At 41.3% G+C, this 16205-nt stretch overlaps 1 protein-coding gene across 7 annotated transcripts in view; it reads right to left on the bottom strand.

Moving 5' to 3' along the window:
* Positions 1-3331: 3331 nt before the first annotated feature.
* The window catches only part of APP (amyloid beta precursor protein), a 260328-nt gene continuing 247454 nt past the window's right edge, over positions 3332-16205 (bottom strand). For all 7 annotated transcript variants that reach the window (XM_036875238.2, XM_036875241.2, XM_036875242.2 and 4 more), the window contains 3 exons: positions 15368-15468; positions 12519-12665; positions 3332-4291 (listed from right to left, as the gene is read on the bottom strand). In XM_036875238.2, the coding sequence (XP_036731133.1) occupies positions 4190-4291; positions 12519-12665; positions 15368-15468 (350 nt within the window). In that variant the 3' untranslated portion in view covers positions 3332-4189. The remainder of the gene's footprint in view (positions 4292-12518; positions 12666-15367; positions 15469-16205) is intronic.

Genomic DNA, 16205 nt, shown 5'->3' with positions numbered 1-16205 from the left:
CCACATGTTCACAGTATTGGTGTCTCTGAGGAAGAAAATCAAAATAATGGAACAGAGTATGAGACTCAAATGCAAGAAAAAGTACTAGAAATAAAAGAATTACATCTCTACATTGAATGAGCCCCAGAGTGGGGGTGGGTACCTTGGAAAATGGATCAGGAATAACCGACTCGGAGACCTTCAGGCAAAAAATGGAAAAAAAAGTAGATTGGTCTCAGATTTCTCAAAAATAACTTACAAAGCATGGAAACAGGGGAGCAGCATTTTCAAGAAACTTGGAAAGACAAGCTGCCCTTCCAGTCTGAAGGTCATAGAAAATCAGCTTTGAAAGTGTTAGAACCCCAAATGCTGTGCCAAGGAGTTCACAGGAGGGTGCAGGTGGCCCAGCCAAAGGCGGCAAAGGGCTGAAGGGAAGCGTTGCATGTATCCCACTGTGGGGTAACTAACAGGGTGGGTCAGGGGTTGAGGAAAAGTATGGAAACATTTATGTATGGTTAAAGTAGAACAAAATACACCTGAAAAAATGGGACAAGGGAGAGAACAGGAGGCAAGTAGAGTAGGATCACTAACTGATGTGAAGGTGGTACCGTTTGGAAAAGACAGTAAAAGGTGAAGAAAAAAGGGATTAAGAGTACAAAAATCATTAGTATAAAAGTAATTGCTAGAGTAGAAACACAATGCTTTGTGTAAACCACCCACACACACACACTGCCAAGAGCCCTTTCCCCGTAGGCTCTGAAAATATAATACACTCAGTAATTACAGCATGAGATATGATCGAATGGAGAGCAAACAGTCATATAATAAAACTGAATGGGCCTAAGTTGCCTGTTAAAAGATTTTCAAATTGGCTCATACAGCAAAAACCCAACTCTGTGCTGCTGTGGATAAAGTGAAGGTTCCTGTGGCCAGGTTTCTCACCTGACCCTGGTCAGCTAGCTCACTACACACATGTGGGCATACTGACTCTATGTAAAGAGCTCTGCCCAGGGCTCTGGGCTGCACGGTTGCAGGAGAGCAGAGGCTGGAGTGTTTGCAGTGCCGAGGACAGAGACTGAGACGGCTGCAGGGGCGGAGAGGCCCAGAGGCAGAGACCTGTTTGCTGCATGCAGACTTGCTGAGTGGATGGGATTGTAGTGATTGACGTGCCACCATGGGAATAAAGTTGCGTATAAACCCTTTCATCATGAGAACGTTCCATTGTCATTTTTCGGTCTCATTGAATCCACAGTGAACTTGCCTGGGGCTGAAACCCATTGGCAAGATAGCTGTATACAAGACACACTTAAAACGTAGTGATTGACAAAGTTAAAAATTAAGGGATGGACAAAGATTTATGAGGCAAATGTAAACAAGACAGCAAGGGTTTCGATTCTGATAGAATTCAAGTCCAAAACAGAAGACACAAACAGAAAATTCAGAGATATAAAATGGCACTTGGGCACAAGCACATAAAAGAATATTCAACTTTGCTTATAAGATAAATACAAATTAAAACTATATCAGGCTGGCCAGCCCAAACTCACCCACCATCTCCCTGATTTTTGGGATGATCACTATTATTTCAATTTTTTTTGGTAACACATCATTCAGTCTTGTGTGAATTACCTGTTGATTAATCCTCAGACCATTGGGAGAATCCTTTCAATATACCTCAGTTTGAGAACCAAGATTACAATGCATTATCCTTTTTCATAATTTATATATATCACCTATCAATCTATCATCTATTCTATCATCATTGCTTTAAAATTTTTCATTAGCTCTGAACTGATCAAAGCTAAAGCTTGCGGTTACTGTGAATAAAGGCTGCCTGGGAGAAAGTCCAGGTTCACTTTATGGGTGTTCTGGAAAGGTAGTTACATTAGGGCTAATCTCCCCATTAGCCAGCTGTCTTTGGGTCAGGTAAAGTGGAACTCTAGCAAACATACACATATATGAACTGCCATGCTACGCATCTTTCTACAGCAGACAGGCCTTCATGCCTGAACAGGGCGAGGGAGATGACTATTTTGTTCTCATGAAAACAGGACACACTCAGAGGAGTTTTAAGTGTTGGTTCATACAGCATAGTGACATGATGAAACGAGTTTGATTAGCTTTCTATATACAGTGTTTCAGTTTGAAAGGTTGCAATGTAAAGGTAAAATGTGAAGGCTGATGTTCCTGTTCACTCATAGTATCAAGCACAATACATCAGGAACACCAGGGTCAATGTGTTTTCACACCTTTGGATAGGCTTCTGCAATTAAAAGCAAGTTCCGTGTGAGAATGGTTTCAGGTTCTCAAGTGGGGGTGATTTTGTGCCCTTTAGGGACATCTGGCACTGTCTGGAAACATTTTTGGCCATCACAACTTTTGATGAGAACAGTTCCTGGTGTCCCACAGGTGGAGCCCAGGAAAGCTGCTGAGCATCCTGCAGTGCTCAGGGGAGCCCCCGCAGAACAAAGAATTGTTCCAACAGTGTTAGTAGTGCCAGGGCTCTGAAACTCTGCTTTAGCAGTGACTATCAGCAGGTTGTAATTCTTGTTTTCCTGTAACTTCTCCCTTCATCTCTTATTTGGGAATGCTACTGTGTCTCCTCCCCACCCCTCCACAGCCACCCAATTCATGGTAAGATCCAATGCCCAATTTGATGGTATTAGGAGGTGGGACCTTGAGGCGCTGATTAGGTTTTGTGGGTCCTCACGAATGGGGTTAGTGCCCTTGTAGAGAGGTCCTGTACCTGTGAGGAGGCAAGTGTGCAACCTGGAAGCAGCCCTCACCTGAGCCATGCTTGCACCCTGATCCTGGGCAGAAACTTGCTTGTAAGCCATCCAGCCTGTGGTATTTTATTACAGCAGCCCGAATTTACTATGACAGGGATCACCTTGAGAACCACGACATGGCAGCACATACTCTGCACCGAGTAAAAACTGAATGAGGTCCAGTATTTTACTAGCACTGGGAGATCCATGTTGGCCCCAATTTCCTACTCAGACTTGCAACTAAGATATAAAAGGTGTGGATGTCCAACAACAGATTACATGAGGTTTCTTGCCAGTCATGGAATCACTCACAGCAGCTCAATGGCACTCCTCCAAGAATGTATTTATTTATATGAAAACATTATTTTGTACAAATTGAAGACAAATCTTAGAGAAGAGCTTGTCCAGGCAGGCCTTCCTCATTCCTGGACGCCTTCCTATTCCCTTTCATCTTGTTTTTCAATCAGAAATAAACTGTTTAGATGGGCTAAGGAAAACTGAATCTGCCCCTTTTTTTCCCACCCAAAATTACTTTGAATATTTAATGTTCTCACTCATCCTTCAAAGAAAACTCTTGCCCAGGGTGATTTTATTTAATTTATTTATGTAATACAGTGTAGAAAGCTATCATGTTCATAAGCAATGATTCTGTATGATCATTCTGCAGAAAATTTTTTGGGAGAATTCTTGGTAATTTGAGACCAGCAGAGCACTCCCCGCCTCTCCCCACCCCACTGCTGTAAAAGTGCTTACAATGAACAGGGATTTTCTTTATCAAAGATCCAAAGGGACATGGACAGAAAAGGTTTCAATTCTCAATGCCTAATGTGTGCACATAAAACAGGCACAAAGAAATAAACGTGTAACCTCAAAATTCCTATATCACAAATATAGCAGAAGCAGCAATCTGTACAGTAAAATGCAATCATGGAAAAAAATTCTCTCAATCATTTGGAATACTTAAAAACGTTTAACTTTAAAATGCGTAGTGATCAGGAAAAGAATACTTAGGCAAGAGAAGCAGCTAAACTCCCACGTTCACATGAAGCGTCTCCCATCGATTCTTAAAGCATGTTTCAAGTAGGACTTAATTGGGTCACAAACCACAAGAATAATATACAACTGGCTAAGGGGCTACATGATAAATAATCAGGAGAGAATCTATTCATGCACTAGTTTGATACAGCTAAGTTCTTTACAGTACACAAAACCCATTAATGATGTAGTGTAGAGACCAAAATGTAAAGAGAGAGAATACATTACTGATTTGTGTATTAATTCAAGTTCAGGCATCTACTTGTGTTACAGCACAGCTGTCAAAAGGCGATGAGTAAAAAATAGAACAGAAGGGTTTGTTTCTTTCCACGTTATTCTATAAATGAACACCGATGGGTAGTGAAGCAATGGTTCTGCTGTCCAATTTCAGAGGCTGTGGCGGTGGTCTAGTTCTGCATCTGCTCAAAGAATTTGTAAGTTGGGTTTTCATAGCCGTTCTGTTGCATCTTGGAGAGGTGACGCTCCTCTGGGGTCACGGCAGCATCAACCTGAAAAGCAATGGAAATGAAAAGCAGATGAAAAGATAAATCTGTTAAGAGTGCATTTGGAGAACTGTAAAAAGGGTCATGGTACTCTTTTTTTGCAAGGCTTCAGAACACCCAGTGCTTTTTTCCTTTACTCCGTGACAGACAGGTCAGAGCAGAAAGCCGCGCCCACGAGCTACAAATGCTCCATCCAGCCACCAGGTGGCGCTCAGAAACGTGCCACGCTGCTCTGGCTTGGAAAGTGCTCACAGGTTGCTTCCCCAATTTAAGAGTAAGTGAATACACGTAGCTTTATGAACATTTTTTTTCTTTCCTGTTGGCTCAATAAAGGATGAAAGGCCACCCCACTGACGACTGTTTTACCTGAGATTGTGCTATTAAGCTAGAAAAAGATCCAAGCGCACCATGGAGAGATTCAGCAAAGTATACTGGGTGACACTTCAATCCAGACTGATGATCTTTCCCCGCTTATTTTGTTTCCACTAAATTTACTAGTTGAAGAGAGGCCTGAGAATCTTTTAATTAAAATAGTAATTTATGTACATCAAGGAACCATTTTTGTTTGGGATAGAAATAAGGAAAAACAGAAAGGTCATGTTGTTCTAGATCATAAAAGTTTTTCCCCCCACTGTGTGCTAAAACTATAAAGGGTGTTCAGCTAAAGGTCTAAAAACAATTCCTCTCTGCTGATATAGTGCTTTATCTCTATGATCAGGCCAAAAATTGTAAACTTGGGCCCCCACCCCTGCCCAGTGTCACTGAGGACAGAGCCATGTGGGAGCATTTACTCTGCAGGCTCAGCAAGGTGTGCTTGTCCCTCTAATGTGAGGAGTGACTCTATATGGATCTAGTGTATTTGTTGTACCTCCCGCAGTGAACAGAAGAGGGGAAGTACTTAACTCTTTGCTAAGTGAATGAAAGCGTAATTTTGTTATTACTTACAAAATTTCCCTGTAAAACCATTGCAAGATGAAGAGAAGTGACACAAATTTAACCAAAATGGAGAGGCATATTTTCTGTTAAAAGATTAGGATGTACTGTACAGAAGATGGTTTTTCCCTCAAGGGATACTGTCTATTTGGCACCTGATGAAATTGCGTTCCTCACATCATTTCCTGAATACTGCAGGCCTGTTCCCCACAAACAAGTGCTGCAAAGTGGCATTCAGCTCCTTACACAGAGAGTCCCAACACAGACAATGTGATATAGTTCTGACCCCATATAGCATTACCCCTAAAGCCAATGAAGGAAAATGCCAGAGAGCAGGTGTGTTGGAGCAAAGACCAAGTCTAGGGGTGGAGCTTGATGTGCCACGACTACACACCCTGGCTAATCCAGCATTCAGACTAAAACATTAGTGCAGCCTCTATGGGAAACATAGAACTACCATAACTAAACTAAAAATAGAACTACCATAAGATCTAGCAATTCCATTTTGGGTATACATCTAAAGAAAATGAAAACACTATCTCGAAAGGATCTCTGCACCCCATGTTCACAGCAGCACTATTTACAATAGCCAAGACATGGGAACAACCTACGTGTCCGTCAATGGACGCACGGATAAAGAAAGTATGGTTTATATATGCAATCGAGTATTATTCAGCAATAAAGGAGGAAATATTGCCATTTGTGACAACATGGACGGTCCTCGAGGGCATTATGCTAAGTGAAGTAAGTCAGAGAAAGACAAATACCATATGATCTTACTTACATGGAATCTAAAAAAATTGACTCATAGATACAGAGACTAGATTGGTGGTTTCCCGAGGTGGAGGTGGGAGATGGTTGAAGTTGGCCAAAAGATACAAACTTTCACTTATAAGGTAAATAAATCTGGAGATGTAATGTTAACCAGCATACTGTGGTTAACAATACTGTATTGTGTATATGAAAGTTGTTAAAATAGCAAATCTTAACAGTTCTCATCACAAGAAAAAAATGTTTAAAATTATGTGAGGTGATGGATATTATCTAAACTTTCTGTAATAATTATTTTGAAATATAGGCATATATCAAATCATATTGTTCAGTTAAAACTAACACAATGTCATATGTCAACTTTATCTCAATAACACAGAATATATCTCGTTTCTCCCATTGTTACTTTGTATGGCCCCACCTCAAGGACTGGCTGACTCCTTTAAGCCTGGTTAAGAGTTGAATTACTAATCCCAAAATAACAGGAATGAGAAAATGTACAGCTCCCTCATGCTGTCCATTATGTGCCCTGATTCTTTAGTTCCCACCCATAGAACATGCCCATTCTGCCATCTTGTCAAAGTTGCCAGTGTTCCCTGCAGGTCCTCAGATTCTTCCAAGAACCGGCCTGGGCACTCCGCCTGAGAACACACCCTCACCGAGAGCCCAGACTCAGAGGGCGCTGCCAACATGCACGTGCAGCATCACTGTCCTTATGGGAATCATCACAGGTGTTTTCCCCATCCCTTCCTCTTCCTTTGATCTGCTCTGCTGTCAACAAATGAGGTCACCTTGCTTTCATTACCAACTGTGTCATGGCTTGTAAGTCACAACACCAGCATCAAAGATTAGTGCCAACACCAACATTTCGTTCACTACCCCAGTCTGTGTGTCAGCTAAGAGCCTGACCGCATGACTGTGCCATCTGTACTTGTGCATCTTTGCTCTGGGCCACCTCTTAACTGAGATGTCAAACAATGTTGAGGCTAAATAAAACCTTGCTGAAGAGATCAGGCACAAAGTGGCTAAGCTTTTGAGTGGAGAAAAAAACAATGCCACCTGACTATCAGCATGTTGCACTGGCATGTCCTCCAGGGGCCACATCAACCCTCCCACCAGCACTCAGAGCAGTGGAACACCTGCCACTCTAACAGTTTATCTGCTCTTGAAGGCCAAAGCCAAATGCTTAAGAGAGCCCTGCCAGCAACGCAAGGCTCAGAGCTGGTGTGCGAGGCAGGCATCCAACTCTCCTGGCTTCTCTTGCCTCTTTCCTCCTTGCTAATCCTCATTGCTCTTCGCTGCTGACAGGGCAGCTCGAGTCTCACCATTCCCGCAGGGAGGCAGCTTGGCCCTTGCACCTCAGATGGCTCAGGAGATGCAGGAGAAGGGGATTATCTTTACAAAATGGTACCAACCCAAGGAGCCCGGGTCCTATCTCCTTATCCGCAATCTACTGAAAGCTAGAGGTGAAACGCTGAGTACTCAGGTCCGTGCACAGTCTATCACCAGAGGGAGAGCCTCTTCTCCCCAGCAGAGATCCCTGACTGGCCGCTCACAGCTATACTAGCACTGGGGCGAACCCCCCCGAGGGGCCCAACTCCCTCCGGCCCTGGGCATGGACACCTGAGTACTATTTCCCTACAGGAGAGCTGGGGCCGGCTGGAGCCAGTGGTGCTTGTTCTGGAAGGAACAGTAGAACAATGAAGTTGGGCACAGAATCCCCATCTACCCAGCAGGCAAAACATGGCCATCACTGGCTGAAATGAAAACACACACACACACCCCACATCTGAATTTTCCTTCTCTAGCCTTTCTCAATTAGATGGCTGCAATGACTGAACTGAAGCCTGCATGTGGCCCTGAGGGTGCTGGGCTGTATCTTCATGGACGACCCTGGGGCCCCCTGCACTGCACCACAGCTTGGCCTCAGCTGTTTCCACACAGTAGAGAGCTGAGCCAAACCTGATTTGCCTGTCCTAACACAGCTTTGAGTAAACTTTCAAATATTTTTTGGCAAATGTCCTCCCCCTACTCCTTTCTTCCTGAACTTGACTCGAGTCATTTATTCCTTTACTATATTGAGAGGAATTTACAATTCAATTATCAGACTGTAGAGATAAAAAATTCTATTTGGGTCTCTTTAGTTTCTAAATCTCCCGTATCATATCCTAAATGATAGGCAGTGAAGACCACATTTTACTATGCATAGTAACCAGCAGGATGTGTGATTATCAGTTCCTTTTAACCCATGGCACTGAGGTAGACCAAACAATAGAATCCCACCCTTGGGATTTTCCATTTCCCATCACCAAGGTGGGCTAGGAAGGAGGGTAAGACAAACCACAGTGTACATGACAACAATGCTGTGTAAGAACATCATGGGAGCCCACAGTAAGGGAAGGAAGGTAAAAGCAAAGAGAACAGCAACCAAGTTATCAAGCCAGTCATTCATCCCTCTGAGTAAACCTTCCAGCACTGGACTTTTTGCTACTTGATTGTCAGCATGTCACCTGTGTACACATTCATTTTTAAAATTATAATTCCATCTCTTTATAAGTAGGTCAATGATGTTTACTGGCTGCATGAAGTAGTTCTCAGGCACGTAGTGGCGCTCATCGGCTATACCTTTGTGATCATTTTCAACGCTTTCCTTTGCCCCTCCAATTTCTCCTCCTGTTGTTTGCTTTGAGCCACATGCAGACTTTGAGTCCACCCTCACTTTCCTTACCTTTGCTTCCCAGTTAGCCTGACCATTCTGTCCCCCTTCCCTACATACAACACCTATGTTAGTGGTCGCCAGGCGCCTCCACCCCGGTGGGCCAGCTTCTTGCCAGGAAGAAAGGACCCCTAGGGACATATTTTTATAATGTCACCAGTATGACAACATATTCACCAGGAAAAGTTACATGCCATAAATCCACAAAAAGCTAAATCAGCAACTTTTCTTATTAAATCATTAATGAGATGACTGGGGGCCAGGGTTGGGGGAGGCTTCTAATACTCCATTTGTAAGATCTGTGAAAGGAAAAGTTTTTATATCCTGTAAGGAAGAGAATCTGTGCCCAACTATTCCCTAATTTTTAAAATTGAGACATATCTGACTTACAGCAATATGTACATTTAAGGTATATGACATGTTAATTTGACACATTTATACATTGTAAAAAGACTGCCATTACAGTGATAATTAGCACCTCTATCACACTAGAGAATTATCCTTTCTAGTGGTTATTTAAGCTCTAGTCTTTTATCAAGTTGGATGATTTTAATATAATACTGTTGTCTATATTCACTATACTGTGTATCAGATCTTATTTGCTACTGTATCTAGGACTTATTTATTATTCCTTGTAAGTTTGTAACCTTAACATCTGTACTACCCACCACCCATTAAAGATGAGGTCTCCATTTATCAGGAGTAGTAGAAAGAGCTACAATATGTATTTTCAATATCCAGTGTCCATCAGTTGACACGAACATAGGAAAGTCCCATCTGCTCCTGTACAGAACCTGGGGTCAGTGGGCTTTGCAAGACCTTATTAAAGGAGAAGTAACGGGGGGAAGATCAGTTCATGCTAGGCTCTGCAGCCACCAGAGACAGTGGGCATGTTGGGAAATAGTATAACTAAGGGTGACTGTGTCACTGCTGAGGCACAAATGAAGCAGTCTTCTCCTTGGGAAAGTATGGCTAACAGCTTATACAGTGAATCTCTGGGCATAGGGCTACACAATCATTAAATCAGCATTCATTGCTTCTTTTTAAAGACAAAAACTAGCAACTGATCATTTCTAACTAGTAAAAACTCATTACTAAGCTCGTTTTTATTTCTACGTTGCTGTGATCTTCGGCAGGAATCTTTCACTCAAAGAACAGGAGATTTCCTGGAGGCCAGTGCCTTCATCATCATTTCTTCATGCACTGACGGTGTGAAGTCTGTTCCTGTCCTGCAGACTTAGGCCTATCCACCTGGAAATACTCATTTATCTATTTTTGTTATTATGAAGGAGGGTTACTCATGAACAGAGCAGGTTAGCCAGAGCTGGAAGTAAACCTCTTTGCGGATACTTGAGTGTGAGAGCCTGCTAAGAACATTTGTAGGAGGATCATGTGCATTCAGGGTGCACGCTGGTATGCTCCGAGAGAGGTGGTGCTCCAAAGCCCCACAGCTCCCTGTATCCCCTAGGTCAGGTTAGGGAGCCGACGTGTCTGGGCTGCGCTGTGCATGTCTCAGTTTAACCCTCGCAGCTAGATGATGGCCTTCTCGAGGGCAGGGAAGGTGAGCTGCACCTCAGTGCGGTTCAGGTCCGGCAGTGCTCTGCCAAGAGCCTTATGAGGCGGGGCTTATGGGACGGAGGGAGGGGAAGGTCTCGAGAGGGAGCAAGGGATGGTTTCCGGCTCTTGTCATCATCTTTATTTTCAGGAAGCAGAGGGGAGAGGAAATAAAAGAAACACAAAACGAGGTGCGGCTTTCACTGTAGAGAGGTTGCTGGTCGCTCTCTAAAGGCCGGCAGAATCCATCAAGAGAAGAGCTGATTAACTGCCCTCCTTACAGTTTTGCTTCTTCACGGATGCCTTCTGGCTTACGGCCCTAATCCAGTAACACTGGTGTCCTTACAAGGGGAGATTAGGTCAGACATGCAGCAGGGAGACCGAGGAAGACACAGGAAGGCCAGCCGGGAGCCAAGGACAGAGGCCTCCCAAGAAACCGACCCCGCTGACACCTTCACCTCGGACTTCCAGCCTCCAGAGCCCTGAGGAAATAAGCCTCTGTTGGTCAAGCCACTCAGTCTGTGGTTTTTCTAGGGTACAGCGCCCCGAACAAACCAACACGGGCTCTCCGGCCATTGGCACTAGACAGGCCCTTTGATTTTTATCAAAGGCAGCCTTGTGGGTAGATTCAGCAGTCCAAGGCAGTTAAAACACACCATTATATTAAAAAGTGCTTTTGAATTATTGAAGTATGAAAACACTTGCCCAAACATGGAATTAATATGAAAAAAAAATTTTTAGAGTAGAAGTGGGATAAACTACCACTAGTGATAATACATCTTGAACTGTTTCAAAGGGCACAAGCTCAGAAAAGAGCAGGAGCTCAACCTTGATAACCTGATGCCGCTGTTTTTTTCACATGCTCACACTCAGGCTGGCCAGGCATGTGGCTCTTTTCTGTCTTGCCCCATTTTCTGGGCCCCTCATTTCACCGCTCCTTAGCAGGTGCCCACTGGTATGGATGGGGAAAGTAAGGCCCCAAACCATTTCCATCAGCAGCTCCTTAAAAGCTACTGGAGATTTTAAGTGAACAAAAGGAGGTTTCTGGCTTTGCCACAGATTTATTTAAATTGTCTCTGCCTTTGTATAGTCAAGAATGGTTTGGAACACATTTCCTTGGTGTTAGGGAGAAGTTCACTGTACTTAAAATAGCTAGCCTTTTCTCTGTTGGAAAAGGCAATGGATAGTAGGAGGGGAAACCTGTACTCTGACCTTGGCCAGACTCAGTTTGACCCTGAGTGAACACTTCTGACTGGGTCTGTTTTCTCACCTTCTCCTTCAGCTCTAAAAATTCTATACTTCTCAAGGTGTACTCATTAACTTTCTCTGAGAGTTTTCTAAAAAATTATATATGCTTTGAGGTTCACTCAATTGACAAATAAGTTCCTTTTATGCATTTAGAGTCACTCAACTTCACTCTAAATACATAAAAAGAACTTATTTGTACATTTAATTTTCAATATTTTGTATCACAGGTTTGAGAAGCCATATTTGAATCTTGTAGCTTTTCTATTTTGTTGGTGTGACACGCTATTTCTGTGCTAGACACACTCATGTTACTCCCAGAATGGACTGTGGGGAGAAAGACTCGAGGAAGTGTAACTGTGGAATAATTGTGATCATCAGTTAGTGGGTCTTCTCTCCCTTGCAGTGTGAGAAGACTGACACCTTGAACCCGAGATATCACAGGTCAAGTGCAGGGTAACAAGTCAAACATCATGAATAACCCTGCATGTTTTGTTCAGCCATTTTGTATAATGTGATTTTCTATGAAATTTTAAAGGTAAGACTCTTTACTGAAAGTATTATTTGCTATTACCTGTTTTTAGTTAGAGTCAGACTAATAAAAAAAAAATCCAGGAATAAACTTGTTTAGGTTTTTTTTGAAAAAGTAGCCTTCTACTTCCTTTATCATTTTTAACTTTGCTGTCATTTTTTTCTTATAACTGTTTGAGGGTAATCACAATTTATTTAAGCCAGGCATTATCATTACTATTATTTTGATATTTCAAACAAATGATAAAAAGTTGAGGTAATAGCACATAACCCTGGCACTGTGATCTCTGTATTTCATAGTAAAGTCAGAATGAATGAAAACCTAAACAAGAAAATAGCTGCAACTTGAGCATCATGCAGGAATTTGGGTTTCTTTATCCAAAGAAGAGATACTTGGATGACTCCTATGCTAACACCAAGCAGAATTTCCTTCACAGCCTTTCTTTGACTCCCACTTGCAAACATGCAGCCCGGTCTGCCTACCTCCACCACGCCATGATGAATGGACGTGTACTGCTTCTTCTTCAGCATCACCAAGGTGATGACAATCACTGTTGCTATGACAACACCGCCCACCATTAGTCCAATGATGGCACCTTTGTTTGAACCCACATCTTCTGCAAAGAAGACCTTGAAAACAAACCAAGAAAAAGGATTGTAGGTACAGGAGGCACTTGGATGAGGAATGTGAAAAGTTCCAGTATATTTGGTATATGTCTTAGGTTATGAGTTTGAGTTGTCACTCCATTATTTGGCGCATACTTGAAAAAAAACCCAACATTTTACTTACTGACAATGATATTTGTAGTCCACAGTACCATGTACAACATGTGGCTTCCTAGTGGAAGGAAGTCTACTTTCCCCCCATATGTCCCTGGAAAAGCAATATAGAGGCCAAGAGGGACCCGGTGGAACATCTGGTGAGAGGTGGGACAGTCACACTTGCATCTATCAGAAGTGTAACTGTGGAAGGCACAGATTAGGATTACAGAAAAGGTCCAGTATTCTTCAACTCACAGCAGATTTAAAACTGGGGGGTGGGGCCTGATGCATGACACACTTGGGTGCTTTTTAAAGCTGTAGATGTTCTGATTTTCTTAAAGGGACACTCATACATAGGAATAGGTAAGCATTCTGAAACAAAGGAGTTAAACAGAAAAAAAGAGAGACATCTTGTTGCCTACTTCAGCCACAGTAATTCTACTAATTAACCTTGAGAAGCATAATGCTTAAAAGACAGTTTTTTCTAAGGGAAGAAGGAGGCAGCAATATAAGAGTTTTAATAGCCAGATGTAACTCATGCTTTCTTCCGATGTTGCCTCCAGAAATGTAGCTAAAAATATTGTTTTATTCTTGTTTGACTTAAACATAGAAAGAATTTGGAGAACAGTGTAAAGGAGAAATTTATTCAATATGATAAATTTATTGCACTACATTCCTTCATATTGTTTATAAGAGCAAGTCACTATTTTTCAACTTTATCTACCTAAGTAGAATCAAAAGCACACTGCAACTTTTATAATTTTGTTATGTAAGGAGGTAATTTTATGCCAGATCATCTGGGTAACTACTAAATACATACCACATTTGGTATATATAAAATAATACAAAGAGCTCCCTAAATAATCCTTTTAATATAATCTCAAGATAGTAAAATGACTGATTTTCATAGCTAAAACAACATCTTAGCTATCTAAAAATGCAATATAAAATAGAGCAAATAAAGCAAACTTCAAAAGGAGTTTCACTCCTATACCTGCAACAAAATTAGAAACTGTTCACAATTATTCCCCTTTCTAAACAACAAATATGCTAGCTCAACATATTTATAAAAAGTTAATCATTCATTAGCGAATGATACAAGTGTAAGGTATAAATCAGGAATAAATGCAAGTCTGGACATCTTCCCATGTCTTTAGGAAGATACTGTAATTTTATAATATTCATTGCACTAATTATAGTACATTATCTTATCAACTAGTTCAGTAGAGGGAGCTGATTCTCCTAATTGCTGCTGCTACCATTAGTCACTGTCGAATTACAGGAGTCAGTGTAATTGTGGAGATGGGCTTTTATGACACAGGCACCAGAAAATGCAAATCAGGACATTAATCTTCAGCTCTAGCCCCACCAGCTTCCAACTCTTTAGCAGCTGCCCCAGGTTTTTTTCAAACTCTTCAGCATTAGCCAGACCAGGAGTACTCCTGATTCTATATTAATTGATATGGAATTGACATGCCAACGAAATCCATCCTTCAAAAAGCTAAATGTACTTTTACAAGGAAGGCTATGGGAGGTACAATGCAAATCTGAATCACAAGTCAGTTTTGGATTTGCTCCAGTTATTTGGAGTGAAATGAGGCATATACAATGGAGAAATTTCTTTGGTCGGATACTTGGATTTATAGATGTTATTCGTGAATACTGGAAAGATACTCTCCCTTTGAAGAAGTACACATACATACATAATAAACGCCTGAGAGAGAGTTCTTCAAGTATTAATATTGCTATGAGAATTTTATTACTATTTTTTGTTCACTACTTAATGTGCAATAAAATTGTCCTCTTTATTAATTTAACCATCTTACTGTACTTACTAATGAGATGGAGGAATGGTAACATAATATAGGCTTTGATTTCTCTGAAGCTTTTGGTAAAGGATTTTATATAACCATTGCAGCTGCCTGCAAAGGACATGGGTACTTTTTGATGTGCCTGAATTCTAACATTTGGAGGAAAGAGAGGTGATTCCATCTGAAAAGGAAGCTGTTGTCTTCCTTGCCCAACAACGCTGGGGAACATCCTGGTGTCCCGTTCATCTCCTGCCTCCACCCACCTCGGCAGAGATGGAAAGACCTTACCCTGGGGGAGAACGTAAACGTGGGAGCTGGGGAAGGAACAGGGAAGGATGTGAGGGGAGATGCAGCAGCCCTGCCAGACAGTTACAAATGTCAGCCTGATCAGCCATACATGGGGTTCTGTGCAGCTGGGCAGTGTTTGCTCGTGTTCACTGAAGATTCTGATAGTCAAATAAACCTGTTATAAACCTGTTTTCCTAGAAAAGAGAGTGGAAGTTAATTAAAATGGATACTACAATAGAGAATAATCCCACTTCAAGCCCTGAGTGGGATGAGCTGTCTTCCAGACATCAAATAATACTAGTAAAGACCCTCTTTTTTTTTCTTCATGTTTTTGTAACAATTCCACATGCGGGTATTTTATTTTTGTTTTTAACTTTTCCTTAATGGGATTTCTGGCACAGGATGAACAAGAGCTAACAGGTCATTTGGTAAGACAAACAGTGGCAGGAAGAGGTAAATTATTTTATGTACCAGTTTTTGATGATGAACTTCGTATCCTGAATCACGTCGGAACTCTGCATCCATTTTCACTTCTGAGATCTCTTCCGTCTTGATATTTGTCAACCCTGAACCTGCATTATATCATAAGAATCATAATTAAAATACACAGGGCAGTCAACTCGTTTTGTCTATAAACAATAACATTATAATGCAAAGGCTACCAAAACCTTCTTTCTAAGCCTAGAGTTAGAGGAAAATAAGATTAATGACTTTCTTCAAGAAAAATTACACCCTGTATTTTAATCCTTAACCACTACCTATTTTAAACAAAATGAAAGATTAAAGATTAAAGACATCTAAAGTTAAGGCTTCCACTGCCTTTAAACACATGCTTTAACTTTTTTTTAAGTGGGGAAAAATAGAAGTTAGAAAACCAGCTCATTGGGAGGCTGGCAAGGATTTATTCCTAGAAATTGTTAGCTTGCTTTAGGTGTTTACTGTTTAGCCTATTACATGTCTTTTTTCATGTGTTCTCATTCCTTCAATAAAGTCATGATAAAGGCTTTAAAAATGAGCATGAACTACCTGGTAGAACAAAAATGCTACTTTGGGGCTTTGTTCTGATTACAAATAAAATATGTTAATCTATCTACTCAGTGAAGCATTGTAAAAATCATATTATTTAGTTAAGTGATTTAGTTATAGATTCAAAATATAATTGGTTCATCTGCTGAATAAAGAGCTGTAGTACATAATTTTTAAAATGTTTTGTGGAACTAACAGTATTTGTAACTTACGAACTTTTCCTTCTCTGTAAATTGCTACATGAGTTTTAACACTAACTATTATAATGAATTTCATTTTTCAA

Source organism: Manis pentadactyla, chromosome 1 (assembly GCF_030020395.1).
Source record: "Manis pentadactyla isolate mManPen7 chromosome 1, mManPen7.hap1, whole genome shotgun sequence".
Taxonomy (NCBI): Eukaryota; Metazoa; Chordata; class Mammalia; order Pholidota; family Manidae; genus Manis; species Manis pentadactyla.
Note: the sequence above shows the minus strand (reverse complement) of the source record. Positions and strands in the feature narration are given on the sequence as shown.